Source organism: Salvelinus alpinus, chromosome 22, assembly GCF_045679555.1.
Source record: "Salvelinus alpinus chromosome 22, SLU_Salpinus.1, whole genome shotgun sequence".
Classification (NCBI taxonomy): Eukaryota; Metazoa; Chordata; class Actinopteri; order Salmoniformes; family Salmonidae; genus Salvelinus; species Salvelinus alpinus.
This window is the reverse complement of record NC_092107.1, coordinates 28,380,025-28,399,380: the sequence shown is the minus strand read 5'-3', so window position 1 is coordinate 28,399,380 and position 19,356 is coordinate 28,380,025. Positions and strand designations below refer to the sequence as shown.

The window sequence follows — 19,356 nt, the reverse complement described above, 5'->3', positions numbered from 1 at the left end:
ATAGGTCAATCATGGTTTCATCAGACCAGAGAATCTTGTTTCTCATGATCAGAGAGTCCATTATGTGCCTTTTGGCAATCTCCAAGCAGGCTGTCATGTGCCTTTTACTGAGGAGTGGCTTCCGGTTCTCCTATCTCCACATATGAACTCTAGAACTCTGTCAGAGTGAACATCGGGTTCTTGGTCACCTCCCTGACCAAGGCCCTACTCCCCTGATTGCTCAGTTTGGCCACGCGGCCAGATATAGGAAGAGTGAGTGGTTCCAAACTTCTTCCATTTAAGAATGATGGAGGCCACTGTGTTCTTGGGGACCTTCAATGCTGCAGACATTTTTTGGTACCCTACCCCAGATCTGTGCCTCGAAACAATCCTGTCTCGGAGCTCTACGGACAATTCCTTCGACCTCGCGGCTTGGTTTTTGCTCTGACATGCACTGTCAACTGTGGGACCTTATCTAGACAGATGTGCGCCTTTCAAAATCATTATCCAATCAATTGAATTTACACAGCTGAACTCCAATCAAGTTGTAGAAACATCTCAAGGATGATTAATGGAAACAGGATGCACCTGAGCTCAATTTCAAGTCTCATAGTAATGGGGCCGAATACTTCTGTAAATAAGGCATTTTTTTTGCAAAAATGTTTTAAAACCTGCTTTCGCTTTGTCATTATGGGCTTTTGTGTGTAGATTGATGAGAAGAAGCCTGTAAATTAACAATGTGGAAAAGTCAAGGGGTCTGAATACTTAGCAAATGCACTGTATGTTGTGTGGAAAGACATTTCATTTGTAAGTACTGAAATTATATAAGTTGTCATGGTAAACTTGTTGCTCATGAGAGGCTGCAAATATTCACCAAATTTCATGACAATAACTCAAAAGGGACAGGAAATATTCTTGTTTAACTTCTCTAGGGTAGGGGGGAGCATTTGAAATTTTAGATGAAAAGCATGCCCAAATTAAACTGCCTGCTTCTCGGGCCCAGCAGATATGATATGCATATAACTGGTAGATTTGGATAGAAAACACTCTAAAGTTTCCAAAACTGTTAAAATAGTGTCTGTGAGTATAACAGTACTGATTTGGCAGGCGAAAACCTGAGAAAAATCCATTCGGGAAGTAGTTTTTTGGGGGTTTTATAGTTTTCTATTCAATGCCACTACAGTATCCATTGACTTAGGACTCAAATTGCAGTTCCTATGCCTTCCACTAGATGTCAACAGTCTTTAGAAATTGTTTCAGGCTTGTATTCTGAAAAATGAGGAAGAGCAGTCTGAATGAGTAGACCCTAAAGTGTCACAGAGCTTTTTCATGCGCGCGACCGAGAGAGTGCCTTTCTTGTTTACCTTTTATATTGACGACGTTATTGTCCGGTTGAAATATTATCGATTATTTAGGCTAAAAACAACCTGAGGATTGAATATAAACATCGTTTGACATGTTTCTATGAACTTTACGGATACAATTTGGATTTTTTGTCTGCGTTTGAGCCTGTGGATTACTGAAGAAAACAAAACGGAGGTTTTTGGATATAAAGAGACTTTATTGAACAAAAGGAACATTTATTGAGTAAATGATTGTCTGCTGAGTGCAACCATATGAAGATCATCAAAGGTAAGGGATTAATTTTATCTCTATTTCTGACTTGTGTAACTCTTCTACTTGGCTGGTTACTGTTTGTAATGATTTGTCTGCTGGGCTATGTTCTCAAATAATCGTACGGTATGCTTTCGCCGTAAAGCATTTTTAAAATCTGACACCGTGGTTGGATTCACAAGAAGTTCATCTTTAAACCTATGTAAAATATGTTTTGTTTTCTGAATTTTTATAATGAGTATTTCTGTATTTGAATTTGGCGCCCAGCAGTTTGACTGGCTATTGAAGAGGTGGGACGCTAACGTCTCACGTACCCAAGAGAGGTTAAAGTTTGGAATTTGATAAAATAATTTAAATGTTGAAAGATAATGATTAAATAATTCCACTCTGAAACCTTATAATTGTATGAAATTGATTACAAAATTTCATACAATTATAATCTGATGATGTGTGTAGTTTTAGTCAGAATTAGATTAAACAATGTATCTGTATAGTGGAAAAACACACTGTCTGGGCAAGGCGTAGTTTAGGATTTGAACTTGTGTGTGCCGAAGAAAAAAAACGAGAACAATTCAACTGGGTTTGGACCGACCTGGCTCGGCCTCTGAGATACTTATAGCATAGGGAGTACTTCTCAAGGTTCCCCTAATCTCGGGGGAATGGAACTGTCGGCTGGGTAGTGATACACAGTGGTGAGAACTATGGAGAAGGATAAAACTTACCTACTGTTTGTGTGTATGTATGTGCGTAGGATACCTACTGTTTGTGTGTATGTATGTGCGTAGGATATCTACTGTTTGTGTGTATGTATGTGCGTAGGATATCTACTGTTTGTGTGGAAGTATGTGAGTAGGATATCTACTGTTTGTGTGTATGTATGTGAGTAGGATATCTACTGTTTGTGTGGAAGTATGTGCGCAGCTATAAAATGGATGTCTTTGTATAATGGACTTAAGAGCATTCTCGTGAATAAACTGTACTATCTTTTTGCATAAGCTGAGTCTTTGACTAATTATGATTACAGATCTCAGGGATTGGTCAGAGCTATTGATTGTCAGTTATTATCATTGGGATTGAAAATTCTCATGACAGAATTTCAGTTGATTACTATAGCACCCCACTTGGGCCAATCAGTGTCATTTTATAAATGTCAGATCTCTATGGCTAGACGTATCATTCATCGAAGTGACGAACGTACGGAGACAGATCCACAGTGCCCTCCCAAATTTCATCATGGGGGACAATTAACCTAATAGAACAACAAAACAGGGAATCCTGTTCGCGCTATCTTTACTTTCTATAACGTTGCACCATCCTGAACATCCTGGGTGGGGAGGGAGAAATTTCATTCATGACTGGGCTAACAGTTCAGTCACAGTGACCTTGTCCATGACTGGCTGCTAAACGGAATTGCTTAGGTACACAAACAAGTTAACTTCTCACATGGCATGAGCAGGAATGGGGGCCCAAACAGTCTCCTCATCATTACTTCTGAGTGCATAAAATAATATGTAATACTACACTTCTGGGAAAATCAGGTCTAGTGGAACATTTTAAAAAGCAGAAATACATTTTTTAACAAAAGACAATAACGTAGATCAGTTGCCATGGACCTTGGAAGAACAACAGGGTGGGCAGGCTTTTGTTCCAGCCCTGTACTAACACACCTGATCAACTGGGAGTTCTGTAGCTACTCAGGATCAGCATTACCTGGTGGAGATGCGGCTGAAGACAGCGTTGAAGTTGTTGCAGCTGAGGGAGAAGAGGACCCCTGAGGCGGAGGCACGGAGTTCTGCAGCGTGCTGGTGGCCCTCGCGGTACGTGTGGATGAAGTGACAGATCTCAGGCAGCAGCTGCTTCACCAGCATGGTCTCGTCCAGACGTAGGCAGTCCTTGGATTGCTGGGGGGACAGGGGGAAGAGGAAGACAAAGAAAAAGAAAAGGAAAACCATGAGGAAAGTGTGTGCGCAGGCTGGCTTCTTTAGGTTCTCTGAGAAAACAAGGAGTGCTTTTCAGGTTATCAGTGGCAACTTCTCACATAGTCGTGGCCAAAAGTTTTGAAAATGACAAATTTTAATTTCCACAAAGTTTGCTGCTTCAGTGTCTTAAGATATTTTTATCAGATGTTACTATGGAATACTGAAGTATAATTACAAGCATTTCATAAGTGTCAAAGGCTTTTAATGACAATTACATGAAGTTGATGCATAGATCAGTATTTGCAGTGTTGACCCTTCTTTTTCAAGACCTCTGCAATCCACCCTGGCATGCTGTCAATTAACATCTGGGCCACATCCTGCCTGATGACAGCCCATTCTTGCATAATCAATGCATGGAGTTTGTCAGAATTTGTGGGTTTTTGTTTGTCCACCCGCTTCTTGAGGATTGACCACAAGTTCTCAATGGGATTAAGGTCTGTGGAGTTTCCTTGCCATGGACCCAAAATATCGATGTTTTGTTCCCCGAGCCACTTAGTTATCACTTTTGCCTTATGGCAAGGAGATCCATCATGCTGGAAAAGGCATTGTTCGTCACCAAACTGTTCCTGGATGGTTGGGAGAAGTTGCTCTCGGAGGATGTGTTGGTACCATTCTTTATTCATGGACGTGTTCTTAGGCAAAATTGTGAGTGAGCCCACTCCCTTGGCTGAGAAGCAACCCCACACATGAATGGTCTCGCATGACACAGGACTGATGGTAGCGCTCACCTTGTCTTCTCCGGACAAGCTTTTTCCGGATGCCCCGAACAATCGGAAAGGGGATTCATCAGAGAAAATGACTTTACCCCAGTCCTCAGCAGTCCAATCCCTGTACCTTTTGCAGAATATCAGTCTGTCCCTGATGTTTTTCCTGGAGAGAAGTGGCTTCTTTGCTGCCCTTCTTGACACCAGGCCATCCTCCAAAAGTCTTCGTCTCACTGTGCGTGCAGATGCACTCATACCTGCCTGCTGCCATTCCTGAGCAAGCTCTGTACTGGTGGTGCCCCGATCCCGCAGCTGAATCAACTTTAGGAGACGGTCCTGGCGCTTGCTGGACTTTCTTGGGCGCCCTGAAGCCTTCTTCACAACAATTGAACCGCTCTCCTTGAAGTTGTTGATGATCCGATAAATGGTTGATTTTAGGTGCAAGCTTACTGGCAGCAATATCCTTGCTTGTGAAGCCCTTTTTATGCAAAGCAATGATGACGGCACATGTTTCCTTGCAGGTAACCATGGTTGACAGAGGAAGAACAATGATTCCAAGCACCACCCTCCTTTTCAAGCTTCCAGTCTGTTATTCGAACTCAATCAGCATGACAGAGTGATCTCCAGCCTTGTCCTCGTTAACACTCACATCTGTGTTAACGAGAGAATCACTGACATGATGTCAGCTGGTCCTTTTGTGGCAGGGCTGAAATGCAGTAGATATGTTTTTGGGGGATTCAGTTCATTTGCATGGCAAAGAGGGACATTGCAATTAATTGCAATTCATCTGATCACTCTTCATAACATTCTGGAGTATATGCAAATTGCCATCATACAAACTGAGGCAGCAGACTTTGTGAAAATGTATATTTGTGTCAGTCTCAAAACTTTTGGCCACGACTGTACTTTGGATTTATCCAGCTGGATATGCAATACATGTATGTGGGTTAAGTGCCTCTCTCAGGGGCACAAATACAGCATGTCCCACCTGGGATTCACCAGCGTTCCCATTGGCTCATTTCCAAAACTCGTGGGGTCAAACTGGCAGCCTCATACTAGGACAGATTGCATACAACTGCATTCAAAACCTGTTGCTCACCCTTATGTAAGAAATAGTCGAACACAAAACGAGACAACTACAATACTTAAATCTTAAAACGTAAGATGTCAAATTCAAAACGCGAGTTCCATAGCGTCCATGAGGGGAGCAGCTGGCTTCCATCTGACAACATGCACTAATGAAAAACCTATACAGGAAACTTCCGGGAATCCCATTGGAGGCAGTGAAAGCACTAACAAAAGTCAAGGAAACATCTGCAAATGTAATCTTCTGCTGAACCGTCGCAGAACAGATCAGAGCAGAGGCACCTATTTCAGAGGTGGAGAGAAAGCACGACTGAAGGAAGGGGTTTAAGTATATTAACAGAGGTCTGTCTGGAAAAAGCAGAGAGACAGAACAGAGATCCAGCCAACCAATGTAATGCTGACGTTGTGATGGAAGACCCATAGCGTTTTAGAATATTGGTGCAAGAAGAGCCAATATATTGAGGCCAGTGCTCTTGACTGATAATATTCAATAACAGAAAAATGTTTGAGTTGGGAGGACTAAAAACTAAAATGGAGAACGGTTTATACACAAACAACTGTAGTGGGATAAGTTAGCAGACCAACTAAAGGTAATGTAAGGAGGGATACAATGGATGCAGACTGTATGGGGGTTTCCTCACCGATGCTAGGCACTTCTCCAGTGTATCCAGGATAATTAGCTGGGAGAGGTAGAGGTTCTTCTCAGCAGCTTCCCCAAATATACGCTGGAGGGAGGAGAGGTTACAGACACAGATGACACAGTGATTCAGCAAACAACACTTCCAGCCCTTTGTGTGCATCCTACACTTGAGTCGAATTGGAGTTTTCACATAATATACATGCCTACTAGAAGGTAGGGTTTAGAGGTCGACCGATTTTTCAACGACGATGCCGATTATTGGAGGACCAAGAAAAGCCGATACCGATTAAAATCGGTCAATGTTTATATATACAGTGGGGAGAACAAGTATTTGATAACCTGCAAAATCGGCAGTGTTTCCTACTTAAAAACCATGTAGAGGTCTGTAATTTTTATCATAGGTACACTTCAACTGTGAGAGACGGAATCTAAAAAAATTCCAGAAAATCACATTGTATGATTTTTAAGTAATTAATTTGCATTTTATTGCATGACATAAGTATTTGATACATCAGAAAAGCAGAACTTAATATTTGGTACAGAAACCTTTGTTTGCAATTACAGAGATCATACGTTTCCTGTAGTTCTTGACCAGGTTTGCACACACTGCAGCAGGGATTTTGGCCCACTCCTCCATACAGACCTTCTCCAGATCCTTCAGGTTTCGGGGCTGTCGCTGGGCAATATGGACTTTCAGCTCCCTCCAAAGATTTTCTTTTGGGTTCAGGTCTGGAGACTGGCTAGGCCACTCCAGGACCTCGAGATGCTTCTTACGGAGCCACTCCTTAGTTGCCCTGGCTGTGTGTTTCGGGTCGTTGTCATGCTGGAAGACCCAGCCACGACCCATCTTCAATGCTCTTACTGAGGGAAGGAGGTTGTTGGCCAAGATCTCGCGATACATGGCCCCATCCATCCTCCCCTCAATAAGGTGCAGTCGTCCTGTCCCCTTTGCAGAAAAGCATCCCCAAAGAATGATGTTTCCACCTCCATGCTTCACGGTTGGGATGGTGTTCTTGGGGTTGTACTCATCCTTCTTCTTCCTCCAAACACGGCGAGTGGAGTTTAGACCAAAAAGCACTATTTTTGTCTCATCAGACCACATGACCTTCTCCCATTCCTCCTCTGGATCATCCAGATGGTCATTGGCAAACTTCAGACGGGCCTGGACATGCGCTGGCTTGAGCAGGCGGACCTTGCGTGTGCTGCAGGATTTTAATCCATGACGGCGTAGTGTGTTACTAATGGTTTTCTTTGAGACTGTGGTCCCAGCTCTCTTCAGGTCATTGACTAGGTCCTGCCGTGTAGTTCTGGGCTGATCCCTCACCTTCCTCATGATCATTGATGCCCCACGAGGTGAGATCTTGCATGGAGCCCCAGACCGAGGGTGATTGACCGTCATCTTGAACTTCTTCCATTTTCTAATAATTGCGCCAAAAGTTGTTGCCTTCTCACCAAGCTGCTTGCCTATTGTCCTGTAGCCCATCCCAGCCTTGTGCAGGTCTACAATTTTATCCCTCATGTCCTTACACAGCTCTCTGGTCTTGGCCATTGTGGAGAGGTTGGAGTCTGTTTGATTGAGTGTGTGGACAGATGTCTTTAATACAGGTAACGCGTTCAAACAAGTGCAGTTAATACAGGTAATGAGTGGAGAACAGGAGGGCTTCTTAAAGAAAAACTAACAGGTCTGTGAGAGACGGAATTCTTACTGGTTGGTAGGTGATCAAATACTTATGTCATGCAATAAAATGCAAATTAATTACTTAAAAATCATACAATGTGATTTTCTGGATTTTTGTTTTAGATTCCGTCTCTCACAGTTGAAGTGTACCTATGATAAAAATTACAGACCTCTACATGGTTTGTAAGTAGGAAAACCTGCAAAATCGTAAGTGTATCAAATACTTCTTCTCCCCACTGTATATATATATTTGTAATAATGACAATTACAACAATACTGAATGAACACTTATTTTAACTTAATATAATACATCAATAAAATCAATTTAGCCTCAAATAAATAATGAAACATGTTCAATTTGGTTTAAATAATGCAAAAACAAAGTGTTGGAGAAGAAAGTAAAAGTGCAATATGTGCCATGTAAAAAAGCTAACGTTTAAGTTCCTTGCTCAGAACATGAGAACATATGAAAGCTGGTGGTTCCTTTTAACATGAGTCTTCAATATTCCCAGGTAAGAAGTTTTAGGTTGTAGATATTATAAAAAATTATAGGACTATTTCTCTCTATACCATTTGTATTTCATATACCTTTGAATATTGGATGTTCTAATAGGTACTTTAGTATTGCCAGCCTAATCTCGGGAGTTGATAGGCTTGAAGTCATAAACAGGGCTGTGCTTCAAGCAATCCAAAGAGCTGCTGGCAAACGCTGGAAAGTGCTGTTTGCATGAATGCTTACGATCCTGCTGTTGCCTACCACCGCTCAGTCAGACTGCGCTATCAAATCTTAGAATTAATTAGAATAACACACAGAAATACGAGCTTAAGGTCATTAATATGGTCAAATCCGGAAACGATCATTTCGAAAACAAAATGTTTATTCTTTCAGTGAAATACGGAGCCGTTACGTATTTTATCTAACAGGAGGCATCCCTAAGTCTAAATATTGCTGTTACATTGTACAACCTTCAATGTTATGTCATAATTATGTAAAATACTGGCAAATTATTTACGGTCTTTGTTAGGAAGAAATGGTCTTCACACAGTTTGCAACAAGCCAGGCGGCCAAAACTGTTGCATATACCCTGGCTCTGCTTGCAATGAATGCAAGAGAAGCGACACAATTTCCCTAGTTAATATTGCCTGCTAACATTAATTTATTTTAACTAAATATGCAGGTTTTTAAAAATACACTTGTGTATTGATTTTAAGAAAGGCAATGATGTTTATGGTTAGGTACATTTGTGCAACGATTGTGCTGTTTTTTGAAAATGCGCTTCTGTTAAATCATCACCCGTTTGGCGAAGTAGGCTGATGACAAATTAACAGGCATAGCATTGATTATATGAAACGCAGGACAAGCTAGTTAACTAGTAATATCATCAACCATGTGTAGTTAACTAGTGATTATGTTAAGATTGATTGTTTTTTATAAGATACGTTTAATGCTAGCTAGCACCTTACCTTGGCTCCTTGCTGCACTCGCGTAACAGGTAGTCAGCCTGCCACGCAGTCTCCTCGTGGATTGAAATGTAATCGCAGTCCAAAAATGCCGATTACCGATTGTTATGAAAACTTGAAATCGGCCCTAATTAAATCAGCCATGCCGATTACTCGGTCGACCTCTAGTAGGGTTAATGACGTGCAATGTAGTGATCCCCATTACTCATGCTAAAGTCAAATAAACAGCTAAAAGTGTTAAGTTAAAAGCTCCACTTACCATGTTGTTCACATTTTTTAGTATGTTCGTGAGGCCACTGATGACGAGGGAGAACTTGTTCTTAGAGATGTTGATGAGACATTCCTTGTTGTGCTCTGTGCTGACTTTGGTGTGGTTGTTCTGATGTCCTGTTTTAACGGGAAGCTAAGAGAAGGGGGGAAAAATTGTAAAGTCACAAGAGAATCTAGCCACGGGTGAACGCGTTAGACAGTGGACCACACAGTGCTGTCGGAAAGTATTCAGACCCCTACATTTTCCCACATTTTGTTACGTTAGTCTTATTCTAAGATGGATTAAATTGTTTATTTCTCAATCTACAGGTTTTTAGAAATGTTAGCAATTTTATTTTAAAAATTAAGGAATGGAAATTACATTTACATAAGTATTCAGACCCTTTCCTCAGTACTTTGTTGTAGCACCTTTGGCAGCGATTACAGCCTCGAGTCTTCTTGGGTATGATGCTAAAAGCATGGCACACCTGCATTTGGGGAGTTTCTCCCATTCTTCTCTGCAGATCCTCTCAAGCTCTGTCAGGTTGAATGGAGCGCGTCGCTGAACAACTATTTTCAGGTCTCTCTAGAGATGTTTGATTTGGTTCAAGTCCGTGCTTTGGCTGGGCCACTCAAGGACATTCAGAGACTTGTCCCGAAGCCACTCCTGCGTTGTCTTGGCTGTGTGCTTAGGGTTGTTGTCCTGTTGGAAGGTGAACCTTCACCCCAGTCTGAGGTCCTGAGCGCCCTGGAGCAAGTTTTCATCAAGGATCTCTCTGTACTTAGCACCATTCATCTTTCTCTCGATCCTGACTAGTTTCCCAGTCCCTGAAAAATATCCCCACAGCAGGATGCTGCCACCACCATGCTTCACCTTAGGGATGGTGCCAGGTTTCTTCCAGATGTGATGCTTGGCATTCAGGCCAAATAGGTCAATCATGGTTTCATCAAACCAGAGAATCTTGTTTCTCATGGTCTGAGGGTCCTTTAGGTGCCTTTTGGCAAACTCCAAGCGGGCTGTCATGTGCCTTTTAATGAGGAGTGGCTTCTGTCTGGCCATTACCATAAAGGCCTGATTGGTGGAGTGCTGCAGAGATGGGAGAAACATCCAGAAGGACAACCATCTCCACAGAGGAACTCTGGAGCTCTGTCAGAGTGACTATCGGGTTCTTGGTCACCTACCAATTTGTAAGTCGCTCTGGATAAGAGCGTCTGCTAAATGACTTAAATGTAAATGTAAATGTACCGGACCAAGGCCCTTCTCAGACAATTTCTCAGTTGGCCGGGCAGCCAGATATAGGAAGAGTCTTGGTGGTTCCAAACTTCTTCCATTTAAGAATGATGGAGGCCACTGTCTTCTTGGGGATCTTCAATGCTGAATACATTTTTTGGTACCCTTCCCCAGATCTGTGCTCTACGGACAATTCCTTCGACCTCACGGCGTGGTTTTTGCTCTGACATGCACTGTCAACTGTGGGACCTTATATAGACAGATGTGTGCCTTTCCAAATCATGTCCAATCAATTGAATTTACAGAGCTGGACTCCAATCAAGTTGTAGAAACATCTCAAAGATGATCAATGGAAACAGGACGCACCGGAGCTCAATTTCGAGGCTCATAGCAAAGAGTCTGAATACTTACGTAAATAAGGTATTTCTAACGGCCTCCCGAGTAGCGCCTGCGGTCTAAGGCACTGTATCGCAGTGCTAGAGGCGTCACTACAGATCCGGGTTTGGTCCCCGGCTGTGTTGCAGCCGGCAGCGACCGGGAGACCTTTGAGGCGGTGCACAATTGGCCCAAAGTCGTCCGGGTTAGGGGAGGGTTTGGCCGGCTGGGATGTCCTTGTCCCATCGCGCTCTAAGACTCCTTGTGGCGGCCGGTGCATGCACGCTGGCTTCGGTCACCAGTTGTAATGTGTTTCCTCCGACATCTTGGTGCGGCTGGCTTCTGGGTTAAGCGAGCAGTGTGTCAAGTAGCAATGCAGCTTGGCGAGGGTCGTGTTTCGGAGGATGCATGGCTCTTGACCTTTGCCTCTGCCGAGTCCGCACGGGAGTTGCAACTACGGGGCAAGACTAACTACCAATTGGATGTCACGAAATTGGGGAGAGAAAAGGGGTTAAAAGTGCGTTGTTTTAATACATTTGCAAAAAATCTAAAAACCTGTTTTCACGTCGTCATTATGGGGTATTGTGTGTAGATTGCTGAAGTCAAGGGATCTGAATACTTTCCAAATGCACTATATGCAGCAGGTTTGAGCAAGCCTAATAGAATTACATGAAGCCATGGTTTCACCTTCTTATCCTGTGTTTACACATGTCTACACATCCACACTAAACCTATCCACACTAGACATATCTACATTAAACATTTTTCACACAAGAAGTGTTATGCCACACCTCTCGTGCTATGAGGACGCCTACGACACCTGACGAAGGGCAAGGAACAGACGTCCTGCAGTCAGAACAATGAAGCCCTGTGCTATCAAGAACCTCGCCCTGCCACAACTCTGGTGTACACCCACAGCTGTACACATGCAGGCTACATCTGTGTGAACACAGACATCACATCCACAGCTGGGCCAGACCTTGTGGGCAGGAGGAGCCCCTTTAAGCTTGCCTAGAGGTGTGGCTGGCTAGTGCGTATGCAGAGCACATCAGGCCTGGAGTGTTAATGAGCCTTAAGCAACAGACCTATGACTGCTTACTATCGGGATCCACTCTACAACTGGGGCCACTCAGGGAGAAACCTGGGCCTGGAAATTAAAGTCCCAAGACAGGGGGTAAGAAAATAATCAGGAGTCTGAACTGGAGTGCACACTGTCCACACAGGACCATCCCTGCTTCATATCTTTCACATCCAGTTCAGCTCCGGTCCGTCCGGGACCACAGACAGTAAGCACTTTGTTTCACAGGCCCGGATTGGAATTTCTAAAAGGTCATGGAGCCATCTCTTCCCTTATGTGCACTTTGGCAGAGCTGATTAACATTGTATACGTACACACCAATGCACTGTGTGCGGATTACATGATCGGGGTAAACAGGGGAAAGGAGAGGAACATTGGATGAGAGGACAGGGCCACGAGAAGAAATGTAATTAAAGTGAGGCCTATTTTTCATGAAAAGAGAACGGTTATTGTCCCTCGATGGGAAGTTTAGAACATTCACATTAAGATGAATTATGTATAATTTGTGTAACATAAAACATTTGACTCAATGATCTTCATGCGAATACAAGGGCCTTTCTCTTAGAACACCATACATTCATTCATGGAAGGGACACCATATAATAAGACAATGTTTGTCTGTCTTACCAATTGTTATCCACAACACAAAATGTATGATACCATTACACAACAATATTACAATGTACGTGTGTAGAGTGTGTGCTAGCGTGCGTGTCTGTACCTGTATGTGTCTCTTCACATTCCCCGCTGTTCCATGAGGTGCATTTATAGCTGTATTTCTTTTATTCGATTCTACTGCTTGCATCAGTTAACTGATGTGGATTAGAGTTCCATGTTGCCATGGCTCTATTTAGTAATTCAGGTGCGACAAAACTACAGCCTATATGACATGCCTTGTTAACAGTGTTACTATAAATTGAATTAAAGGCATTACCTAAGTGAGTTTCAGAGATTGTCATCTGTTATTAGCAAATTATTGATTTCATGAACCTTGTTTCTGAAGCTACATATGTTAACGTTGGCTATTTTTTGCACTTTTCTGGGATGCTTGATTGTTTTCATTGCTTTACCGGCTAGCTTTGCAGAAGTAAACATACTCATGTTATTTATATTAGTGCAGGGTGAGCTGCACACAGTGGACTTCCTACTAGGGTACACCGCCTCAGTGCTAACAGTATAACTGGTTCATAGACACATGATTACTGCATACAATAGATGTGGGATCAGCAGAGGCATTCAGGGCAGTAAGAGGGAAATCAATTAGGTTACTTACATTGGGTCTTCCAACACCCCTGGGATAATGTACATTTGCTGAACCATTATGACATCTCAATGTTAGGGATTAACTGAGCTGTGCTTGGGTCAATGATAAGTAATTGTCTCAATGCTGCCTTATAATGCTCTGAAAGGATCCAGGAATCCAAATGATTTGGGTGGATCCCATCCTCCTTATAAAATTAGCTTTGCTTCCAGAAGGTAATCAAAATTGTTCAAAACATTTTACACCCAGAGCTGCAAGTCTCGTAGTCAGTTATGGAGGGCTAAAAGTCTCCTGAAACGTTCAAAGCCACGATTTAGGGAGGGCCAGATATTAAAGGGTGCTTGCTGACCCAATCAGTTCTTTAAAAGCTGTTCTGAGCTGCCCTTTACAATGTCATTGAATCCCACATTAACTATGAGACTCAATTTCCTGATGCTGGTTTAAAATGTTTGGGAGCAGCTTATTGATGTCCAGTACTCATGCTCCTGGATAGCAAAGTTTTTGCTCCAAGGACTGAGACATTTCTCACCATTGAAGTTCCCAATACAACGGCCGGAGAAGGGAATGGAGAAATCCGCCCATTCCTACCCCTTACACAATTCGTTGAACCTTTCAAGGGCCCACGAGAAGCAGGATAACGTATGCCTTTGGTTACCGGAGATGGGGCACTGCCTGCTGTGGGATGTCTGGACCTGTCAGATCAAGGAACCAGTGCAGTAAAGCCATTCCTTATGTCAATCTGCTCAGAACATCTCACAGTCCCTCCCTTGATTTGCTTGCTAAGAATAGCAACTTCATTCCTGTAATCCTCGCTAGCAAACAATTGCCGCAATGGAACTCCAGATTGTCAACATTGTCCCGGACAAGAGCGTAATACACTCAGCTTCTAAAGCACTGGAAATGTTTGTTCGCTATTCCAAGCGAAGCGGGCTACATTGCAACTGAGCTAGCTAGCTAGCAGAAGGTGTTGACACAAACACCTATGAACAAAATACAAATAAAAAAATAAACAGGCCAAAGCAACAGGTCGAGGCGCAGGAGGTATCAGAGGTCGTGACAGGAAATATGGCAATTCTGGGCTGTGAGGACAAATACTACTAGGTTGAGGTACTTCTTTCTCATGAATCTACTAGTACATCACATTGGCATCCACCAACCTCTCTGGGGGAGTTTTTTGACATGTATAACAACCAAGACAACTTAGGAATCTGAAGTTGCATACAACTGTGATTTAGACGTACTGTTCAATGTTCACAACCCTTTCAATGTTTCCGGACAAAATAAGCAAGGTTCACACAGAAAATCTGATTCTGAGCATGAACTTCCCCTCATAAAGCCAACACATACAATCCTATGACTTACAGCCCCCATCATCAACTGGCGGACCGGGTACGGACCCAGAACGGGGTCAAAATATATATAGTGTGTATTCAGACCCCTTGACTTCCTCCACATTTTGTTACATCAATTTTAGAAAAAGGCTGTAATTGTTTCCCCCCCCTCAATCTACACACAATACCGCATAATAAAAAAGTTTTACCTTTTGCTAATTTATATATTTATTTTTAAACGGAAATATCACATTGACATAAGTATTCAGACCCTTTCCTCAGTACTTTGTTGAAGCACCTTTGGCAGCAACTACAGCCTCGAGTGTTTTGGGTATGACGCTACAAGCATGGCACACCTGTATTTGGGGAGTTTCTCCCATTCTTCTCTGCAGATCCTCTCAAGCTCTGTCAGGTTGGATGGGGAGCTTTGCTTCACAGCTATTTTCAGGTCACTCCAGAGATGTTTGATTTGGTTCAAGTCCGGGCTCTGGCTGGGCCACTCAAGGACATTCAGAGACTTGTCCCGAAGCCACTCCTGCATTGTCTTGGCTGTGTGCTTAGGGTCATTGTCCTGTTGGAAGGTGAACCGTTGCCCCGGTCGGAGGTCCTGAGCGCTCTGGAGCAGGTTTTCATCAAGGATCTCTCTGTACTTTGCTCCATTCATCTTTCTCTCGATCCTGAGTAGTCTCCCAGTCCCTGCCACTGAAAAACATCCCCACAGAATGATGCTGCCACCACGCTTCACCGTAGGGATGGTGCCAGGTTTCCTCCAGACGTGACTCTTTGCATTCAGGCCAAAGAGTTCAATCTTGGTTTCATCAGACCAGAGTATCTTGTTTCTCACAGTCAGAGTCTTTAGGTGCCTTTCGCAAACTCCAAGCGGGTTGTCATGTACCTTTTACTGAGGAGTGGCTTCCGTCTGGCCACTCCACCATAAAGGCCTGATTGGTGGAGTGCTGCAGAGACGGTTATCCTTCTGGAAAGTTCTCCCATCTCCACAGAGGAACTCTGGAGCTCTGTCAGAGTGACTATCGGGTTCTTGGTCACCTACCGGACCAAGGCCCTTCTCAGACAATTTCTCAGTTGGCCGGGCAGCCAGATATAGGAAGAGTCTTGGTGGTTCCAAACTTCTTCCATTTAAGAATGATGGAGGCCACTGTGTTCTTGGGGACCTTCAATGCTGCAGATATTTTTTGTACCCTTCCCCCAGATCTGTGTCTTGACACAATCCTGTCTCGGAGCTCTACGGACAATTCCTTCAACCTCAAGGCTTGGTTTTTGCTCTGACATGCACTGTCAACTGTGGGAATTTATATACACAGATGTGTGCTTTTCCAAATCATGCTCAATCAATTGAATGTACCACAGATGGACTCCAATCAAGTTGTAGAAACAACAAGGATACTCAATGAAAACAGGATGCACCTGAGCTCAATTTCGAGTCTCATAGCAAAGTGCCTGAATACTTAAGTAAATACGGTATCCGTTTTTTTATTTTTATAAATTTGCTTTAAAAAAAAATGTTTTAACTGTTTTCGCTTTGTCATTATGGAATAGTTTGTGTAGATTGCCAAGGAAAATGTTTTATTTAATCAATTTTATGATAAGGCTGCACTGTATATTTATTGTATTTTTTTACTTGGTCAGGCTTCAACCCCTGGTATCATATAAACACGCAAGACATGGAAGAATGCATAGAATTCCAGGAAATTAGCTTTAAAAACAGGAGCAAAAATCTCTGCCACATGCAAAATGTGTAGAATTGTGGGCAATTGACTTCGAAACTGAAACATTCTCTCAATGCCAACAAGAGGGGTGTGAACAGTTTGGGGTTGCGAGGTGGGGGTTCGTTACTACGCCAATAAATTATATTATCCATCCAGACCTTTGACACCTTGGAAATGTGTGTGACCGGACCTTCTCAAATAGTACTCGAGTACCCCTGACTTAGAGGCCTCTAAATGGTCTTAACACAAGGTGGTTTTAATCCCTTATTATATTTTCATCAAACTGTAATAAGCCGAGCAGAGCCGCTAAGTCTGGGTACAATACCCCTCTGTGCTACAGAGTCCCTCTGTAGCCTCTGAAACCAGAGGCCCAGAACCTACCCATACTGAACACAAAGTGCTGATATTCCCTTTCAAAAAGGCAAATAAAGGGAGGTATGAGACAGAGTCTTATACCTGAAGTTGTACTGGAGTTGAGAGCAGTTGACAGTGCGCGATGGGACTTAAAGCAAGTTTAGGCTAAATCCAAACCATTGCATAGTGCAAACTCCGGTAGCCCTAAACTAGGCCTAACCCTTTAAGTTTATTTGTATTAGAGCTTTCACTCAAATGAGTCTTAAGTGAAGAATTTCTGGCAGCATTGCTTGCACTGCAGCATGCTTGCAAGGACCATCCCAACAGAACCATCTATTTCAGTCCCTTTGGCAGGGGTCTTTGATGACCAAAAGAGACAAAGCCCAGTTTCCAATGGATGAAATTGAAACCCAGAGCTGCTCTACAGACATACCAGCTCTCAAGCAACATAAAATACTCCAGCTGACTTGTTGGAAAGTTTACAACCTTACAATATGATACATGGTGACTGATAATGACTCCTGATGAGAAACAGTTAGGGACAACAGACAGTGTAAAAATGATTGATGGACTGGCTAGACTACCTGACCCAATGATTCACACAGCTTAAATCTCAAGTTCATTAGAGGAATCTTTGGCACCCTTAAAGGGATACTGTAGCAGTTCTGTACATTAGCATATGCTGTATATTGAAAGTTACATACACTACATGACCAAATGTATGTAGACACCTGCTTCCCGTTCTCTGAGCTTGTGTGGCCTACCACTTCGCGGCTGAGCCATTGTTGTTCCTAGACATCTCCACTAAACAATAGCAGCACTTACAGTTGACCGGGGCAGCTTTAGCAGGGCAGAAATTTGACAAACTGACTTGTTGTAAAGATGGCATCCTATGACGGTGCCATGTTGAACGTCACTGAGCTCTTCAGTAAGGCCATTCTACTGCCAATGTTTGTCTATGGAGATTGCATGGCTGTGTGCTCGATTCTCTACACCTGTCAGCAACGGGTATGGCTAATTTGAAAGGGTTGGCCACATACTTTTGTATATATAGTCTAGCTTGAGAACTTGATTGCTGACAAGCAAAACATTTTGGGACTATGTCAACAATGGACTAATGAAACAAATACCAAAAGGTAGTTTTAGTAATGTTCCTTTATTTGCCAGAATCTAGCAATATCTACTTAAAACAATCACAGTTGCTTGACTTGTCAATGTCACCAACAATCTGTGGTTTTTGGGCGAGCCTTGTAGACTGCTGCTGTGCTGACCACAAGCACATAAGCACACTCAAATCTGTGTTTGATTATATAACTCGCAGTACTAATATATTACTTTAAGGATGTAGTAATTATAGAAGTAGGTATTATACAAAAACGTATGTCTGCCAATTAGTACAGATCCATAACGCTTTTTTATCTTAGTATTGAGGCCTTTACCTCAGAGCAGAAACATGGCCAGGTTGCAAACACACATTCGGTAACATGACTGTTGGCTGACAGCATGCAAGGAGCATGTGTTCTTCGTTTTTTTTCGCTGCATGTGACATAACAGGGAGGGAGGCATATGTCCATTCAGTTGACTCAAACCAAATAAAACTAGTAAACAAGGTGCCACTGCTAGAGTACTTAATTTTAATCATTTTATTTTAAATCAGTAAATGTCACACCATTTGTTTACAGTTAGCTAACTTTATGAGTAGTTAGCTGGTAGTGACATCTTTTCCCCAAATTGTCTGGCAGAATTAGTCAATATTAGCCGTTGTGTGCAACCTCTATTAACAGTCCTAGCTATACCGACACCAAAAATCTATGTAACATGAAAATGCATGTTTAGTTGGCTAGCTAGCTAGTTACATGGGTAGCTAACTAGTTAGCTTGCTAACTAAAAGTAACTTGCACCTTTGTTACACAATCTAAACCACAGATAAAAATGTGTCGTAACGTTTATTAACGTTACTTTGTCTATATACTAGTACCAACCTACCTACTGTACACAACAAGAAAGCAGGATAGCATGCACTTTGCGATTGCAGAAATAAGTTAGCTACAGACACAAGCCATCTACAAAAGATTAACTGGTTGCAGCTATCTAACATTACTCCCACTTCCAACTCATAAACACTTTATTACCTGCTCGTCGAATCTATTTATCACGGCCTGAACCCATTCCACTGGTTTATGTGCCGCCATGGCCGAGCGGATGGAGACCGCTAATGAGTCCTTGCAGTTCCCAATACGAATGTGGACGTTCGTGGCGATGTTAAGCCCAAAATAAATCCCCAAACCGTTGTCTAAAAAAGACAGTACGGGTTGGTTATTTTTCCCTTTGAGCAAGCTTTACCATGCCGCCATGACACACAACCGGAAGTCTTCCCAGTGAAACCGATAGGGACAGGAGATAGCTGAGCAAAGATGCGCGTGCGTCGCTTGTTGATGTGGAAGGTAGGCGAGAATATGATTCACACAAACATTGGCAAGGCAATATAATGTAACGTTGTAACATATAACTAGCAAGCTTGATTTGCTACCATGTGGAACGTGTATGCTACCATATTGTAATGAAACAGCAGGGAGCAGGTCTCGAACCCTCGATCTTCTAGCCCGAAG

General features: G+C 42.7%; 1 protein-coding gene across 3 annotated transcripts in view; it reads right to left on the bottom strand.

Annotated features, from left to right (window-relative positions):
- LOC139549363 (neurofibromin-like) overlaps window positions 1-19,356 on the bottom strand; it is a 106,291-nt gene extending 86,935 nt beyond the window's left edge. For 2 of the 3 annotated variants that reach the window (XM_071359800.1, XM_071359801.1), the window contains exons 1-4: window positions 18,880-19,352; window positions 9,401-9,544; window positions 6,004-6,087; window positions 3,304-3,494 (exon numbers count right to left, since the gene is read on the bottom strand). In XM_071359800.1, coding sequence (XP_071215901.1) covers window positions 3,304-3,494; window positions 6,004-6,087; window positions 9,401-9,544; window positions 18,880-18,939 — 479 coding nt within the window. In that variant the 5' untranslated portion in view covers window positions 18,940-19,352. Of the gene's footprint in view, window positions 1-3,303; window positions 3,495-6,003; window positions 6,088-9,400; window positions 9,545-18,879 lie in introns of all 3 variants that reach the window. The other variant, XM_071359802.1, reaches the window with a different exon arrangement.